The sequence below is a fragment of the Macaca nemestrina genome, chromosome 15, assembly GCF_043159975.1.
Source record: "Macaca nemestrina isolate mMacNem1 chromosome 15, mMacNem.hap1, whole genome shotgun sequence".
Taxonomy (NCBI): Eukaryota; Metazoa; Chordata; class Mammalia; order Primates; family Cercopithecidae; genus Macaca; species Macaca nemestrina.
In genome coordinates, this window is record NC_092139.1 from 19768295 (window position 1) to 19787816 (window position 19522).

A 19522-nucleotide genomic window follows, 5' to 3' on the forward strand; every position below is an offset into this window, starting at 1 on the left:
TTCAAATTTTAGAGCATTTCAGGATTCCAGATTTGGGATACTCAATCTGTATTATATTGCAGGCACTTGATGTGCAGTACTCTATTGAATTCTCATACAGACTCAAAATGTATCCTATGGGTTCTAGTATTACTTCATTTTACAGATAAGGACAATGAAACTCAGAGAGGAGAGGAAAGTGGCCCACAACTGCTCAGCAAATGGTGAAGTCAGGATTTGAACCCTGAAACCCTGATTCCAATGATCTTAACTACCAAACCTACTGCTTCGTCACTAAAAGAACCGTCACTTTAGTACACTTGGTACCTTTATCAAGTCTTCTAAACAAATGTAAAATCTTTGCTGTTGTGAATCGTGCTGTAATGAACAACCTAAATGCCCACCAACGATAGACTGGATAAAGAACATAAGGTTCTTTATACACCATGGAATACTGTGCAGCCATAAAAAGGAACGAGATAATGTCCTTTGCAGGGATCTGGATGGAGCTGGAGGCGATTATCCTAAGCAAACTAACAAGGAACAGAAAACCAAATGCTGTGTGCTCTCACTTATAAGTGGGAGCTGAATGATAAGAACACATGGACACATGGTGAGGAACAACACACACTGGGGCCTGTCACAGGCGGGGGGTTTGGGAGGAGGGAGAGCATCAGGAAAAATAGCTAACGGATGCTGGGCTTAATACCTAAGTGATGGCATGATCTGTGCCATAAACCACCATGGCACACATTCACCTATGTAACAAACCTGCACATCCTGCACATGTGCCCCTGAACTTAAAAGTTGGAAATTTTAAAGAAAAGAAAAAAAAGTAAAATCTAACATTTCAGTCAAAAAATCTGGATGTATAGAACCAATACCCTGAGTTGTGTTTTTTTCTCAGTAGCAGTACAATAAATTACCATCAATCAGCCTTCTCTTCCCTATACTGTCCATTAGAAATGTCAGTAATATCAGCATCAAACTCCAACAGAGAAATGAAGAAAGGAAATGCAACATGCTTTCCATTCCAGCATTACTGGTGCTTAGAGCAGGTGTGTTATCAAAGACAAAAGATGCCAATTGCGTTGTATTTCATTTGAGTAGTGGAGGATACAGATTTGTATTAGGTAAAAGTGGTCCCGTTGGGAGAGGGAAATGACACCAGGAACACACCTTAGATAATGAGAAAAGTTCTGCATCATGTTTTTTCTTTCAAAGGCACTGGGCTACAAAAGCAAATATCACTTTCAAGAGTTCTAATAGAGACCCTTTCTTTGGATAGAGTGGGAAAACTTGCATAAATCTCCTTTGTCTTCTCAACATTTCGTGTCCCAGGAATAAGGATTACTGAATTGTCAAGAGTTCATGTAAGAAAAAAAACAAGAGGTAAAGCTGAGAAGACAGAAGAAAATATCTTTAACAGCTCAAAAGAAGAAGAGTGAAAAATGCGAGTCTAAGTGAATGAGATCATAATTCAAAGGCATGGCTACAGATCCAGGAATAAGAAAAACACATTCATCTCAGCTGAAAACTAAAAACTGTGCTTTCTAGATTAATAGCTAATTTACATTTTAAATTTCAGCCATTGAAACCTTCTTGATGAATAATAAACAACACTGATGTTACAGTTGTTTTTCTTTTTCTTTTCTAACTTCAAATTATAGAAAAATTAAAGTAACGGAACCAAATCTGGCTTTGGTTGTAATGAGATTCAAACTTTAAAAATTTCAGGTTCTGATTACAGCAATTAGGAATTCCAGGCCTCCAGGTTGTTAACACCTGGCAACATTTTAATACCTGGGGCATGCCAACAATGTTTGCCAGGAGATTGATTACTCACTCTTCCTGTGACATGTGATGTTATGACTAGAGTTTTAGGGGCTGCTTTATACAAACAGCACTAAAATGTGGCAGAGGGAGACTCTGAATAAATCTACTCCTTGCTGTTAAAAAAAAAAAAAAAAGCTAAACACAGTTAAAACATGTAACTTGCTTCTCAAAACTGACAAAGCATGAAAAAAACCAAAACAATCATAAAAAATTGCATTCCCTATTTATGAATAGGTTTATGAAGCAATCAACCTACAAACTGTTGCAAACAACCTAAATGTATATCAACAGAGGACTGGCAGAATAAACTACAATACATCCTCACAATAGAATACTAAGCATAGGAAAAAAGAAAGAGGACTATTTCTATGTACGGCTATGGAGTAATTTCTAGGATATATAATTAACAAAAAACAAACAGAAAAAAGTATGGATAGGACACTCCTGTTATCTCAGAATGGTAGTACAAACATACCGTATTTGTCTGTGCATGCATGCATGCACACATGTGTCTATGTATATCTCCCAAACATAAAAAAAGGAGGAAACAGATGAGATAGGAATAGAAACTAAATCGGAACAACTTTGTTTTGTAGACTTGCCCTTGGAACCATATAGTTCATATAACTATAAAGCAAAACAATAAAAAGCAATACCTCAAACAAAAAACAAAATGAAACAAAAAACCCATCAGCCAACTGAGTTTGTGGCATAACCACAGAGAAATTATTCCAAGTAGCTCTAACATATAATAATTTGATTGTACATCTATATGGGATGTCCCTAAGGACAACAAGCTGCAACACAAATCTTTAACTGTTTTCAGTATTGTTGTTAGAAGTACTGGTATTATTATTCTGAGGCTCACATTTATTGTGAATTGAAAAACAAATGAGTAATTATATTAGAATTGCTGGGAAGATATTTGGCATGGGGGAAAGGATTACAGATGTAGGATGAAAGTGGTTAAGGAAAAAACTAGTAGCATTCAGTCTACACTGGAAATGGCAGAAGAATGCATGAGTTTGTAATAAACACATTTTCTGGATTCATCCATTGAAAAGGCTTAGAAAAAAATGACCTAACTGCAATAAGCACAACTTGCACCCAGACTGTGGTCTCTAATTACCATTTCCCATTTTAAAAACCTGAGTTGCTTTTAAAAAAAAAAAAAAAGTCTGTTTCCAGGTTTGAAGCAAGACGAGCCTGGAACATCTCACACCTCATCATACTAGAAAGCAAGGATGCTCTCACTAACTACCAGGGAGTATATAAAGCATACTTCAATAAAACACTTAGAAGTAACTACTGGGGTTATATCAAGATGAAACAATTTGAACATAAGAAAGAGTTGAAAGGATTGAAACAGATCAAATATTTTTAAATCCATGAATTTATGATACAAAAAGAATCACTGGTTATATCTTTGGAGAATGCTAGGGAATCAATACATTATTTTGAAAATGTTAATAAAAATTTAAAAATCAAGTGCATATTCTGTCTTTTCTATATACATTGTACCTGAGATTATCTAAATAACAAAATGCTTCTTACTTCAATTGGTAAATGGAGAAGAAATGATCAAATGTCACCACTTTGTAACCTCTAATGAAATGGCATCCAGACAAAGACCTTTACTGGTTTCTAACAATAGAAAAAGAGAAATGACCATATATCCAGATATTATGAACCTTCTGATGGAAGTATACATACCACCTATGAAATACCCTTGCCAAAAAAAAAAATTGAACCTGATTCTGATCAAGTTTCTAGATCAGCAATTCTCAGTCTGGCCTGCAGACCCCTGGAAGATCCCTGACACACTCTTAGGGGACTCTGTAAGACCAAACTATTTTAATATTAATCTTAAGACATTATTTGACTTTTCTACTGTGTTGACATCTGCACTGGTCATACAAAAGCAGTGGGGGCTAAAACTGTTAGCCTCAGTATAAATAAAAGAGTGGCACCAGTGTTAGCAGTTATTGCATTCTTTACAGTCACTGGCTACAGTTTTTTAAAAACCCTTAAGAATGTCCTTGATGAAGTAGTAAAAAAAGATTAATTTTATTAAAGTTCATGTCTTTTTAATAGTATCTATGATGAAACGGGAAGTCCACATATAGCACTTCTGTTGTGACTGAAATACAATGGTCATTTTGAAGCAAAGCACTTGTGCAATTGAGCTACAAGCTCAACCAGCTGCTTTTTTCCACAGAGCACCATTTTTACAAAAAAAAAAAATGACAAATTGTGAGTATTCAGACTTGGGTATCTGGCAGACATTTTCTCAGAAATGAAAAAAGTGAGTCTGTCACTCAAAGGAAAACAACTAAGAGTGTTGTAGCTGATGATAAAATTCAAACCTTCAAATGAAAATTAGTATTCCGGAAAACTTGAATCCACCACTGTGAGCTTGACAACTTCCCTACATTTCGTTAGATACTCTTCTGATGAAACTGGTCATAACTTCAAGGAATGTGGGTTTTTTTTTTATATTGCTTAATGAAATGTGCCAATATTTAGAAGATCCATGTAACTGAATGAACCAACATTTTCCAAATTCCCAATGCATGATGTTACAAAATCACGTGTAAGTAAAAGTTCCACTCAAAATTTTAAAACACTAATGAATTTTAATATACACAGTAAGAAATTTTCACGAATTTAGTTTCATATTCTACATTGCAACTAACCTATAAGAAACCACTACTTGTTGAGTTTTGGTGTAGGGTCAAAGAAGACTATCCACAACTATCTTAAACAGCTATTACAATAGTTATTTTTCAACGACACCTCTTTTTGCTAGGCTAGACTTTCTTCCTGTACTTCAAACAAAACAATATATTACAACAGACTGAACGCAAAACAGATATGATCATCTATCTGTGTAAGCCAAAAAATCTGAAAATTGTAAACAATGCTATTTTTCTTATTTGTTTTTGTTTTGGGGAAATAGTCATTTTTCATAGAAAAAATACATTACTGTATAATTAGCTTATTTTAAGTAAATAAATTATTTAAAATTTTTTCTGTTTTAATTTCTAATTCAGTAAATATTAGTAGATATGACTCCCATGGACAAAAGCCCTTTGGGGTCCTCAATAATGTTTATAAGTATGAAGGGGTCCTGAGGACCGTTGTTCTAGATAAAACTACCAATTTATAAGAAACTCAGGGAACATATTAAATAAGACCCCTTAGATGCAATCAGCAATATCCTGAATGAGGGAAAGTATGTGGGATAACAACTGGGTTTCTCCAACAGTATCTCAAAGTACATGAGCAAGGGTAGCAGAAAGGGAGGGCTTTAAATTAAAAGTGGCTTAAGAGACATATCAACCAACTTCCTATAAATCTCATTTGGATCCTAATTCAAACAAGCTAAAATATCTATATAAATCCAGGAAACTAAACAGTAACAAGGCATTTTTTGGCATTAAGGAAATTTATTACTCCTAATTTGTAAAAGTATGATAAAGGTATTATAATTATATTTTAAAAGGTCATTAATCTTTTATAAATACATATGAAATATTTAGAAATGGTATATGCCTGGGATTTGCTTCAAAACAAGCAGTGTGGGTGGTGAATAGTGGAGGTGAAGGATTAAATAAAACAAGAATAGTTGACTTGGTGATTGTTGTAACTGAGTAATGGGACATTAAATTTTACCTTACCATTAAAGGCCAGTAAATGTAAGAATATGCACTAATTTTTAGACTCATTTTGAAAAAAACGAACAATAATTTCAAAGAATGTTTTGGGAGAGTTATTTTTGTCTCTATGAAATGGCAGATAAAGTTTCAAATTGTAGATAACTGAGCTCCCAGAAAACATCAAGATGCATTCTTGAGAGTACTGACTTAAGCAGAGGCAAATAAAGCATCTCTTCTATCATATCAATCATGATTTCAAATTATAAATAAGGTAGTAATAATTTTTACCTCCCACCAAGTGTCTGATTTCTAATATGTACGGCCAAAAGCAAAAAGTACAATTTAATAATAAATGAGTAACTGACTATGTTCTGACAATTCAGTAAAGCTTCTTTGTAAAACCCAAAGAAATCTCAACTTACAATCAGATTTGAAGCCCTGATCTAGGAGAGAATGGTTAAGATAAAGTTTCATGGAATCATAGGTTGTTATCGGCCTCCTGGGAAAACCTCAGGGCTAAAATGTATCCTTCCCTACCACAAAAAGCCATGTGAATGGCTTACAACTATCCAGGGAATCCAAACAATCAATTTTGTTCAGGTTCTGTTACTTTTATCAAATTAATTTTGAATTAACGGTTTGGTGGTTTTATATCCTGATGGACCCATTATCAAACAACTTCAGATGGATATTAGCTCTCTGTGCTGCATTAGGACTCTATTTTTAATTTCTCTGATATACCAAGGAAAAATCTAAAAGAGCACTAAATATTTCCAGCAAAAAAGGGTACATTGGGCATTAATTTACTTCACCTGAAGTTCTCTCCTTCTCTCCCTTCCTCACTTTTCCCACACATCCACACTGGTAATGCTCCAGCTCAATTACTCAGTACTTCCTGGCCCCATGCCACACTCCTTAGTATCTTCATCTTTCAAAACACGCTTCATCTTTCAAAACACACTTCCAATGACACTTATTGGTGCCTTCCCTGGGGTTCTTGCTCTCTCTTTTGGGCTCCTACAGCCCCTTCTTTATGTACTTTATGGATAGAACTTACCAGAATAGCCTAGAAAAATGCTACACAGTACAGATGGTTAAAAGGATGGGCTCTGGAGCCAAACTGCTTTGGTTAAAATCCTCACTGTATCACTAACCGTATAACTGTAGTCAACCACCCCTTTTAGTGTCAGGGTTTTTTTTTTTAATTGACAAATATAAATTGTACATATTTATTGTATACAACACGATGTTTTGAAATAAAGTAGTCCCTCCATTATCCACAGGGGATACATTCTGAAAACCCCAGTGGATGCCTGAAACTGTGGATGGTACCAAACCCTATACATTAAGCTTTTTCCCATATGTAAATACCTATAAAGACGTTTTATTTATAAAGTTATTACAGTTAAGAACTTAATAACTAATAATAAAATAGAACAACTACAACAACAATTCATGGATGGAAGGTTCACATTTGTTCACAATTTCATGGATGGATGATTTGTTCTTACCATAGATCTTAGCAACCTCAGCATATGGTTTTTTCCCCCCTCATTTTTGGTCAAGAAATTTCACCTTTTCTCTTAAAAGAAGCACTTTACATCTTCTCTTTGGCAAGCTGGAATTGCCAGCATCACTACTCTTGCACTCTGGGGACACTATTAAGCAAAATAAGGGTTACCTGAACACAAGCACTGTTATACCTCAACAGGTGATCTGATAACCAAATCGGCTCCTAAGTGACTAGGAGTGAGTACCACGTACTGCACAGATATGCTGGACAAAGGGATGATTCATGTCCCAGGCGGGATGATGCGCAATGGCACAGGATTTCATCATGTTACTCAGAATGGTATGCTACTTAAAACTTAGAAACTGTTTATTTCTAGAATTTTCCATTTAATATTTTCAGACTGCAGTGGGTAACTGAAACCTCATAAAGTGAACCTCATAAGGAGATACTGTATGTACATACATTGTGAAATGGCTCAATTGAGTTAATTTACATGTGTGCTACCTCACATACTTATAATTTCTTTGCAGTGAGAACACTTAAAATCTACTCTCTCAGTGATTTTCAAAATACAATACATTGTTTATTAACTAGTAACCATGTTGTACAATAAATCTCTTGAACTTATTCTTCCTATTAAGCCTCAGTTATTTTTTTTACCCCTAAAATGGCAATAACAACATTCCTACCTCATGGGATGGTTCTGAGAATGAGGTAACATATGTAATGCCTGGCACATAGTAAATTTTCAATACATGTAAGCTATCATTAGTATAATGTATCAAAATCACTTGATTATTTTCCGCTACCTCATAAACTCTCTAAGGGTAGTGACTATATTTGAGTTTAATTCAATTAGTAGTTGAATTAAATAATGAATGAATTCAGAGACTATGTCTGAGTTTAATTTAAAATGGTGTGCTAACTCTAAGCCGGGCAATTGCTAGGTGTTAGGAATACAAAGACGGGTAAGATAAAGTGAAGGCTGTAAAAGAGCTTGTAGTCTTATCGATTCACACACAGTACACACAGAGAACCTCAATAAATATAGATTGAATTAATATGTGGGGGCCAGTTACTATCAACTTTTTTTATAGAAGAAGTCATAAGAAATCTGAAAGCAACTTCATTTGAATAAACAGGAAATTTACTCTAAAACCGAAGGATACTGAAAGCTAATAATCACCAATACTTGCAAAGTTGATAACTGACTGAAAAGTATTGTGGTTCTCTTAATCTGTGTAAGTCCTGGTTAACTTTATTTAGACTAAAACCAGGAAAAATCTCAATAGAAAGTTTAAAAATGTATCTCGCTCTATTTATTTAAGGTAAGCAAGTAATATATTAATATAGTAATATATTCTCTCTGTGTGTAAAGACAGCTAAACTAAAGTTCTCTCCACATGTAATGACTTTCAAGTTATTTTTAGAAGCTGTCTTTTTTATCTATGCAGCTGTATATGTGCATAGACATAGAAATGGTAGCATGATTTGTGTTTTTTTTAATTTACACAGATTTTACAGTTTGCATTATTTTGTAGTTTATCATTATATAATACACTCATATATGAAAACTATGCATCCAACAAAGGTGTATATATTTTTTAAAATTTATATATACTATATATACACACACACATATACATACATAGGCATGTTTCTCAATCCTACTCTGTAACTTTTTTTTTTTTTTTAAAGACATGGGGTCTCAATCTGTCACTCAGGGTAGTATACAGTGGTGCAATCCTAGCTCACTGCAGCCTCAAACTCCTGGGCTCAGGAGATCCTCCTGCCTCAGCCTCTCAAGTAGCTGAGACTATAGGCATGTACCACCAAGCCTACCTAATTTTTTCTTTTCTTTTTTTTTTTTTTTTTGTAGAGGTGGGGATCTCACTATGATACTTAGGCTGATCTCAAATTCCTGGGTTCAAGTGATCCTCCCACCTTAGCCTCCCAAAGTACTGGGATTACAGGGTGAACCACCACACCTGGCCTATGTTCTATTCTTATGCCAACATCACAATGCTTTCATTATTGTGGTTTTGTGGTATGTTTTAATCTCTGGAAGAATAAGATCAACCTTGTTCTTCTTGTTCAAAAGTATCTTCCATATTTTTATGCAGGTATACTTCCACATGGGAAGTAAATATGGCATAATGTTTAAACATCTATTTATCTAAGTTTTCAAATTTAATAATATAAAATTATAAATGATAATCTCTGTTCACGCTGCCATATTCTGTTTCTAGTAACTCTCTCTCTTGCCTTTCCCCTACTGCAGTTTATAGACACACTCCTCCTTTTTAACTTGATCAAATCTAACAAATATCAGGTCCTTTCACATAGCCTGCTGTTGGTTTTTACCATTCAACTTTCTGGTTTGTTTTCTATTTCATTAAATTCTGCTTTTATCTTTATCCTATTTTTAACTTATTTATAATCTTTCTTGTATTCTAAAAAGAAAATTCATTTAAGGCTATAAATCTTCTTCTAAGTGCCATTGTTTACTGCCTCCCACGGGTTCTGAATTACAGGGATTTGAATTTTGTATAATTCTTATTATTCATTTCTAAACTGTTTATAATTTATATTTTTATTTTCTCTTTAAAGTAAGATTTAGGAATATGTTTTTGTATCTCCAGGTGGGATAAAGTGGCTTTGACTACTTTCTTAATGTTAATTTCTAATTTTATTGCATTATAGTCAGCTAACATGGCCTGAATAATTTCTCTGTTGAGATTTCTTTTTTGACCCTTTCAAACACTGGCTGGGCATGGTGGCTCATGCCTGTAATCCCAGCACTTTGAAAGGCTGAGGCGGGTAGATCACCTGAGGTCAGGAGATCAAGACCAGCCTGGCCAACATGGTGAAACCCCATCTCTACTAAAAATACAAAAATTAGCCAGGAGTGGTAGCAGGTGCCTGTAATCTCAGCTATTCGGGAGGCTGAGGCAGGAGAATCACTTGAACCCAGGAGGCAGAGGTTGCAATGAGTCAAGATCACGCCACTGCAGTACTCCAGCCTGGGCAACAGAGCAAGACTCTGTCTCAAAACAAAAAACAAAAAAAATATAGTTACTCAAAGCTGACAAACACAAGCAATGGGGAAAGGACTCCTTATTCAATAAATGATCCTGAGATAACTGGCTAGCCATATGCAAAAGACTGAACCTGGATCCCCCTCCTTAAACCGTATACAAAAATCAACTCAAGATGAATTAAAGACTTAAATGTAAAACCTAAAACTATAAAAACCCTAGAAGATAACCTAGAAAACACCATTCTGGATATAGGACCTGGCAAAGATTTCATGATGAAGACAACAAAAGCAATTGTAACAGAAATTAAAATTGGCAAATAGGTTCTAATTAAACTAAAGAGCTTCTGAACAGCAAAATAAACTTTCAATAGAGTAAACAGACAACCTACAAAATGGGAGAAAATTTCTGCAAACTACGCATCCAAGAAAGATCTAATATTCAGAATCTATAAGGAACTTAAACAAACAAGTAAAAAGCAAATGACCTCATTAAAAAAGGGGCAAAGGACATGAACAGACACTTCTCAAAATAAGACATACACATGGTCAATAAGCATGTGAAAAAAAGATTCAACATCACTAACCATTAGAAAAATGCAAATCAAAAACAATGAGATCTATCTCATACCATTCAGAATGGCTATTATTAGAAAATCAAAAAATAACAGATGCTGGCGAGGTTGCAGAGAAAAGGGATTACTTATACACTGCTGGTGGGAATGTAAATTAGTTCAATCATGGTGGAAAGCAGTGTGTCGATTTCTCAAAGAACTTAAAAGAGAATTACCATTCAACCTAGCAATCCCATTATTGAGTATATAACCAAAGGCACAGAAATTGTTCTACCATAAAGACACATGCATGTGTTGTGTTCGCTGCAGCACTATTCACAATAGCAAAAACATGGAATTAACCTAAATGCCCATCAATGACAGACTAAAGAAAATGTGGTGCATGTTCACATGGTATACTACACAGCCACAGAAACAAGCAAGATCATGTCCTCTGCAGCAACATAGATGAGCTGGAGGCCATTATCCTAAGCAAACTAACACAAGGACAGCCAAATACAGCATGTTCTCACTTGTAAGTAGGAGCTCAACACTGAGTACACATGGACACAAAGAAGAGAACAACAGAAATCAGGGCTTCCTTGAGGGCAGAGGGTGGGAGGAGGGTGAGGATCGAAAAACTACCTGTGGGGTACTATGCTTATTACCTGGGTGATGAAATAATCTGTATACCAAACCCCCATGACACACAATTCACCTGTGTAACAAACCTGCACATGTACCCTTGAACCTAAAATAAAGGTAAAAAAAGAATAAAACAGTTGTTTTACGAATATTCCATGTTTTTAAAGTTTCATATATATTAGAAATTTTGTCTATTTTCTGTTTTATCAATGTTAATTGTGTTAGTTTTTTGTCTAACTGAAATGTCAGTTTTGGAGAGAAGAATATTTAAGTCTTCTTGATTAACTTCTTGAAACTATAATTGCAGTATTCTCATTGCTCCTTGTATTTCTATCAGTTTGGGATAAATATACGTTTCATATAGGTACATGACTTACATCTTCTAGATAAAGTATACCTTTCAATAGTATAAAACATATCCTTCCCAGGTAACATTCTTTTGTCTTAAATTATATTTCACCTGAATTTTTTTTTTGTTTTTTGTTTTTTTTTTTTGAGATGAAGTCTTGCTGTCTTACCCAGGCTGGAGTGCAATGGCACAATCTCAGCTCACTGCAACCTCCGCCTCCTGGGTTCAAGCAATTCTCCTGCCTCAGCCGCCTGAGTAGCTGGACTACAGGTGCATGTGCCACCATGCCCAATTAATTTTTTGTGCTTTTAGTAGAGACGGGGTTTCACCACGTTGGCCAGGCTGGTCTCGAACTCCTGACCTCACGTGGTCCGCCTGCCTCGGCCTCCCAAAGTGCTGGGATTACAGGCGTGAGTCACCATGCTTGGCCTCATTTGGTATCAATATTGTTTCACCTACTTTATTTTAGTGAGTATTTGCCTAGTGTATCTTTTTCCATTCCTCTGTTTTAAACTTTTCGGTTGTATTTTCTTTTCATTACATCACTTATAAACAGCATTTAGCCAGAATTTGACTGTTATTTTTATCCAAACTCTTTCTCTTTTAATAGGAGATTTTAGTGCACTCACATTTACTGTGATTACTGATGTATTTACATTTAAACTGCTATCCCATGTGTCACTCGGCTCCAGCCACAATGGACTCCTTTCCTTCCCTACACACAATCTATGACCTGTCTCACAGTCTCTGTACTTGTTTCCCCTACCTTCCCGTGACTTGCTTCCCCTCTTCACTGATGTCTCAGCTGAATGTCCTGTCTCTCCACAAGGCCTTTTCTTACAATATCTCTTTATTGTGCTTTAAAAAAAAAAAAAAATTCGCTATTATTACCTGAACTGATATCTACTAGGGTACTGGCTTAAAGTCTATTTCCTTCACTGTAAACTCCATGAGAACATGGGCCTGGTCTGTTTTGTTCACCACTTTTGGCATTTGGGCCATCTCTTTTTTTTATTTTTGTAATAGAGATGGGGTCTCACTATGTGCCAGGCTGGTTTCGAGCTCCCTTCCACCTCGGCCTCCCAAAGTGCTGGGATTACAGGTGTGAGGCACTGCACCCAGCCCAGGTTATCTTAAACTAAAATATTACAGTGTGCTTTTGGAAGATTCATGAGCCAAACTGGATTTAAGTTTCCAGCTTTTGTGGCTTTCTGAATGGCAAAATGGGAAGGTCTGAATTCTCATAAAATATTACATTCTTTTCCAAAAATGTGATCTGCTAATAGAATAGAAAATACCAATTTTAGAGACTATTGCATTTTCAAGCACCTTTTATATTTTAATCACTATGTATCTTAAACATTATTAGAAATCTTTGGGGGGGGTTTCTAAACTTGGCAAATAGGCAATTCACTTTTAGAAATGGGACAAATATTCAGTTTCAGATGAAAATATGAAGTTTTTGTCAGTATAAAATTCTGCTACTCCTGATTAAATTACTTCCTATTTGCCATTTTGGGCAAAAAGGTCATTGGAAAACAGCAATTCCCTTCATAGAAGGAAACAGAATTATCTTTTTTCATAATTAAATACTGTCTGTCTAGAAATCGTAAAGTCTGTAAGAGACTGTGAGGGAGGCTGGGCGCCGTGGCTCACGCTGTAATCCCAGCACTTTGGGAGGTCAAGGCGAGTGGATCACGAGGTCAGGTGTTTAAGAGCAGTCTGGCCAAGAGAGCAAAACCCTGTCTCTACTAAAAATGCAAAAATTAGCTGGGTGTGGTGGCAGGCACCTGTAATCCCAGTTACTCAGGAGGCTGAGGCAGAGAAGTGCTTGAACCCGGGAGGGGGAGGTTGCAGTGAGCTGAGATCATCGCGCCACTGCACTCTAGCCTGGGCGACAGAGTGAGACTCCATCTCAAAAAAACAAAAAGCGATTGTAAGGGAAACATGTTAGCAAGTCTGACACATATCCTTCGTTAAGCTTTCAGGAGATCATTCAGAACTTTCTTCACTCAAAGGACTAGCTCTTTATTTGCCAGCTGTCACTTACAAACATACATTTTCCATATTTTATGTGCTTCTTTGGTACCTCCAATAAGAGTATAGGAAACTCAAAAGGGGAATAACAAGGAAATTTAAAAATCATACAATGTTAATAAAATAGAAATATATCCTTATCTCTGAATTTCTATAGTACCTAATAGAAAAGAAAACAAGAAATGTATATAAAGATATACTAGTCTAAAAACCTTTTAAAACAACTTTAGTGGGTTAGAGTCACCAGGAGGACAGGTTAAAACACCAATGGGTGCTGTCCCTAGATATTCCTATTCAATCTGCCTGGGGTAAGGCCCAAAAAACTGCCTTTCTAACAGTCTCTAGGTGATGCTAACACTGCTGGTCTGGGACCACTTTGAGAACCACTGTTCTAGACTATTATTTCAAATGCTTGCTTTGGGATCAAGGTAAGAGCTATGTAACAAGAATATCAACAATGAAGACAGTTTTCATTTGATCTTTGTTGGTAGAGCAGCTCATGTATCTCGCATCTCAATTTTCTTTTATCTCTTAGTTTGACATTTTTTTGTAAGAGACTTTTATAAGTAAATTATCTTGACACTCTGAAGGTACAAATAGAGTAGAATGTTATATCAGAATGGGCTGGCTCAAGCACATATAAATCCAAACAATTTAATGCAAGAGTCCCAATATCAAATGCCCCTAAGTGCCAGACACGTCAGACAGTTAATACGAATGAGTGAAGTAGGCCAAATAGTGTGAAGAATTAGAGAGGTCATAGCTAAAGAGGGCAGCTACCACTCAGCTCCAGACAACCATTAACCAATAATATAGGTTACTGTAGCCAGATCTTTCACATTTTCAAAATAAGCTGGAGATCCAACACTTTGTATAAAATCTCTTAAGTTTTTAACATAAGCAATTAATTTTAAAAATTTAAACACCGTATAGAACACACAAAAAGGTCTGTGAGCTGGATCCTGCCAGTTTATGACCTCAGATTTAGAAGAAAGTCTCAGGAGTAATACAAGTCATGCAATGTGCTAACCTGGTCACTGTGTGCCATGGGCCCACTCCCTCTAGAAGTCATCTACTTCCAAAATAAAAAGTACTTTCTCTAAAGACCTACTAAAGCTCCTCTGTATAAGTAGCTTGCCCACCAAAACAAGTTTCCTGCCAATGATCTTAGTATGAGAAAACTGTGGCAAAGAGAAATAAATTCTTTATATGCTGAAACTACTGATCCAAGAATAATGATTAGAATTAAAGTTGGACAAAAGACCTGAATAGACATTTCTCAAAAGAAGACATACAAATGGGCAATAGGTATGCGAAAAAATGCTCAACATCACTAATCATTAGGAAAATGCAAATTGAGACCACAATGAAAGAGCCAGTGCAGTGGCTCATATCTGTAACCCTAGCATTCTGGGAGGCCCGGGCAGGAGGATTATTTGAGGCCAGGAGTTTCAGATGAGCTGGGGCAACATTTCCAGACCTCATCTTTACAAAAAATTTAAAAACCAGCCAGGCATGGTGGTCTATACCTGTAGTCCTAGCTACTCAGAAGGCTGAGGTGGGAGGATTACTACAGACCAGGAGTTTGAAACTGTAGTGACCTATGATTGCACCACTGCACTCCAGCCTGGGAGAATAAGCAAGACCCTGTCTCTTTAAAAAAAAAAAAAAAAAAAAAAAAAGAGAGAGAGAGATATCATCTCACCCTAGTTAGAATGGCTATTATCAACGAGACAGGAAATAACAAATGCTGGTGAAGATGTGGAGAAAGGGGAATGTTCATACGCCATTGGTGGGAATGTAAAGTAACAAAACCATTATAAAAAACAGTATAGAGGTTCCTCAAAAAAACTAAAATAGATCTACCATATGATCCAGCAATCCCACTGCTGGGCGTATATCCAAAAGAAAGGAAATCAATATATCAACAAGATATCTAAACTCTCCTATTTATTGCAACACTATTCACAATAGCCAAGATATGGAATCAACCTAAGTGTCCATCAATGGATAAACAGATAAAGAAGATGTGGTATCCAAACAATGGAATATTATCCAGCCAGAAAAGAGAAAGAAATGTTGTCGCTTCTTTTATTGCAACATGGATATTACTGAAGGTCATTATGTTAGTTACAATAAGGCAGAGACAGAAAGACAAATATCATATGTTCTCACTCAAGCAGGAGCTAAAAAAGTGGATCCTATGGAGACAGAGTGAAGAATGATGGTTAGCAGTGGCTGGGAAAGAGGTGAAAGCAGGATGAAGAGAAGTTGGTTAAGGGGTACAAAAATATAGTCAGAGAGAAGGAATAAGTTCTAGTATTCAATAGTACAGTAGGAAAATTATAGTTAGTAATTTATTGTATGCTTCAAAATGGCTGAAGATTTATAATGTTCTCAAAGAAAAGTGTTTGAGGTAATAGATATCCCAATTACTCTGATTTGATCACCACACATCATGAACAGGTACTCAAATATTCCATGTACCCTAAAAATATCATAAACAAGATTTTTAAAAATTAAAAAGGATTAAAGTGACTGGGTTTTCAAAATCTGTAACATTTAAAAACAAGGAAACTGGGCTTAGAAGTACTACAGATTTGAGGATTCTCAAGCATTCTGTCACAATGGTGATGTGATTTGGTACCCAGTAGTTAAACATCTTTGCCTGAAGACTGGATAAACTGAGAAATCAGTCCTTATGCACATGTTGAAGACAACTATACAGGCAACATGGAATAGATGCACAATAATTCAAATTTCAAAGGTCTACTCTGATTAGCAGTGGCAGCCTAGTGCACTGTGTTAAGGATTCTGAAGCTGAACCCTGATTCAGTGGAAAAGATGGGTGTCAAAGGCCTAGAAGAGGGGAATAGTAGCAGATGTGCCCCATATTTGGCCACCTTTGAATAGTAAATAAAAACACTGCACCTGTGTTCAGAAATCCTAGTTCTCCTATAATGTATTAATATAGCAACTAGAATAATACCTTTTAAATATAAGTAGGATCAAGTCACCCCTCCCAATAGTCTTTCATTCCACTCAAGAGTAAAAGCTAAAGTTCTTTTTATTACATAAAAAGCCCTACATTATCTCGCCCTCCATTATATCTCTGATATCATTTCCTGCTGCACATCCTATTGATGCCATTCCAAAACATACTGTTTCTTTGTTGTTCTGTAAACACACTAGCCAAGTCTCTGCCTCAGGATCTTTGAATCTGCTATTCCCGCTGCCTAAAAATCTCTCCTCTGGATATTTACATAGTTCAAATTCTCATCTTCTTACCAATGAGAACTTCCTTGACTACTCTATTTTTAAAAAACTACACACACATACGCACACACACACTCTCTCTCTCTCTCCTAACCTCCCTTTTGCTTTGTATTTTTTACAATACTTGCTACCATTTGACACACTAAATACTTATTTTCCTTCGCCTAGAATGAAACCTCCATGAGGGATGCATTTTTGGCTGTTCTGTTAATGACTACATCCCTAGAATAGTGTCAAAAACATGACATTCAAAACAAAAACAAAAACAAAAACCAACAACAACAACAACACTGGATAAGTAAGTAAATGAACAAACAGGTAATAAAACAAATGAACCTGGATTCTATCATGGGTTCAGTGACTAATCAGTTAATTTGCCTCAGATGAGTTATTCTGGTCCTCAAAGGATCCCTACCATTAGTTGTATAAACTATAACATTCCCGCCATTTTATAAAAGTAGAAATTAAGTTATAGAAGAATGGCATCATTTCCTCTAGGCCAGTCAGTAGTATAGTGGAAAGCCAGAACTAGACAGGTCTATCAGAGTTCAAGCCCAATGCCCAATCTGAGCTCTTTTATAAACAACAGAATTATGACAGATGAGGATCAAACTTCAGAATTTAAGAATGTAAAAATAAAAAGTTCCTGAAGAGAAAAATCTTTACTAGTAATAGTCAAGAAGAAAATGCAGACTCCTTAGCTTACTTTTTCCCAAAATTTTTATTGCTCTACCTCTTAAATTCCTATGAACATTAATAAGTGTCTATGGTTGAGGGAAAATGTTCCACAGTAGAGAAAGGAAAATACATCCAGTTTTTCATATGAAACTGGAATAATTACATATTCATCTTCTGAAAAAACTGAGAATAATCCTTTCAGCAGGGTTAAAATTAGGAGAATAGTTAGCAAAACAACAAGGACACCACAAAACAGCGTCACCCTCCAATCTAATTCTTAAATATAAAATCAAAACCCCAAATAAACTATTAAAGACAGTTGCAATTTCATTTGATGATTGAATACTTCTCTCACCATGAACAATTTCAAACTGGACAAAAAGAAAAAGTGAATATGGATTTTGAAAGCAGAAAAGATGCCACTAATCAGGGACCAGAGAACTGCTCAAACATCAATCAAAACATTGTCCTTCAGCTCAGGAGACACTGTCAGGGATGGTTTAGGAGACTCAAAATGCATAAGAAAATGCTTGGGCACTTTCAGTGAAATGACGTAATTGAATGTGTGATGTTTCAAATAACTTGCCCCAAAGACATAACCATTTACTTCCCACACTACTTACAAACTCGTAGTCTCCATCCTGTGGTATTTTCCAATCTGAAGAATTTTTCAGTGGACCAGGTACACTCTTGCCAAAGCTGTTGATCTGGTTTTCCTTTTCTTTTTGTTCAAAATATTCAAGAAAAGATGGTTTTGCAGGCTGCATGGTCTCATCCCTTCCTGAAAACCAAGAAAAATGAAAAATGAAAAGAAACTCTCTAAAATTTTAGATAAGTTTAATAGACCTACCTCCAGATGGGCTACAATCTCTGGATCAGTGGATATTTCGGTTAGATAAAGGACTCCTTCAAGAATCTAGTGAAACTAGAGAAAAACGCACAAATGCTTACTCAAAAAATTCTCATGGAATTTCAGAGGAGTTAAGATTTCCCCTAAAATACATTCATAAATTTCCCTGGGGTCCCTTTTCCTAGATGGAAAGATTTGGGTGATGCAATAATTCTGATAATCTGCAAATAAGACATTTGGAGTCTCCTATAGCAAATAGCCCCTATAATATTTAGAATGAAACAGAAGCAACCAAAAATATTTATTTAGCATCTATCATATACAATATTCTCTACAGGCACTTAAGTAGGAAGAGGGGATGATACAGTAGGGTGACTTACTTTGATAATCTCATAATCTAACTGGAATAATGAGAAAAATATACATGAAAAAGAAAACGTAAATAAATCACAATCCACTCTATGAAATATTATGTAACTTTAAAAATACTATCTACATACGGCTTACAATAAACTTAAGGGAAAAAACAGGATACAGTATTATATATACAGTAAGATTTTGACTCTATAAAATCATATATAGGAGAAAAACAAAACTAGGGGGAAATACCCAAAATGTTAACAGGGTTCATCTCTGGTAGCAGCACTATTGGTGATTTTATTTACTTCTTATGAACATTTTTTAAAGAAGATAGTATTGAACAGGTATTAAATAAATAGAACTGATTACAAGAATTATACGTGCCCAGTTCTTGCAGGCTGTGTGGTCAGGGAAGATTGGTAAAAGGGGACTTAGACTGGGCCTCAAATCATCCTGGAGTAAAGCATCAGCAGTTACACAGCAGCACTAACCATTAAGAGAGCAGAATACAGCAGCTATTAGTTACTAGTAACAAGAGCAGAAAGAATAATTTTACCTGGCATGATTTAAAAATCAAGCTAGCTGAATGTACCTGTTTCAAAGGTTGAAGTATCTTTGTGCCTGTGATTAGTATTCTAATATAGGGAGATACAGGAAGTATTTTTCATTGCTTTCCATGAACATAGAGGTTTATGCGGCCCTTTCCCACAGTAAACAGGAAAAACAACCAGAAGGTTCAGCACCTTAAG

General features: G+C 35.7%; 1 protein-coding gene across 4 annotated transcripts in view; it reads right to left on the reverse strand.

Annotated features, from left to right (window-relative positions):
- Positions 1–19522, reverse strand: part of LOC105496420 (serine/threonine kinase 4) — a 114107-nt gene that overhangs the window by 36123 nt on the left and 58462 nt on the right. For all 4 annotated transcript variants that reach the window (XM_011766826.2, XM_011766822.3, XM_011766825.3 and 1 more), the window contains one exon: positions 18187–18344. In XM_011766826.2, the coding sequence (XP_011765128.1) occupies positions 18187–18344 (158 nt within the window). The remainder of the gene's footprint in view (positions 1–18186; positions 18345–19522) is intronic.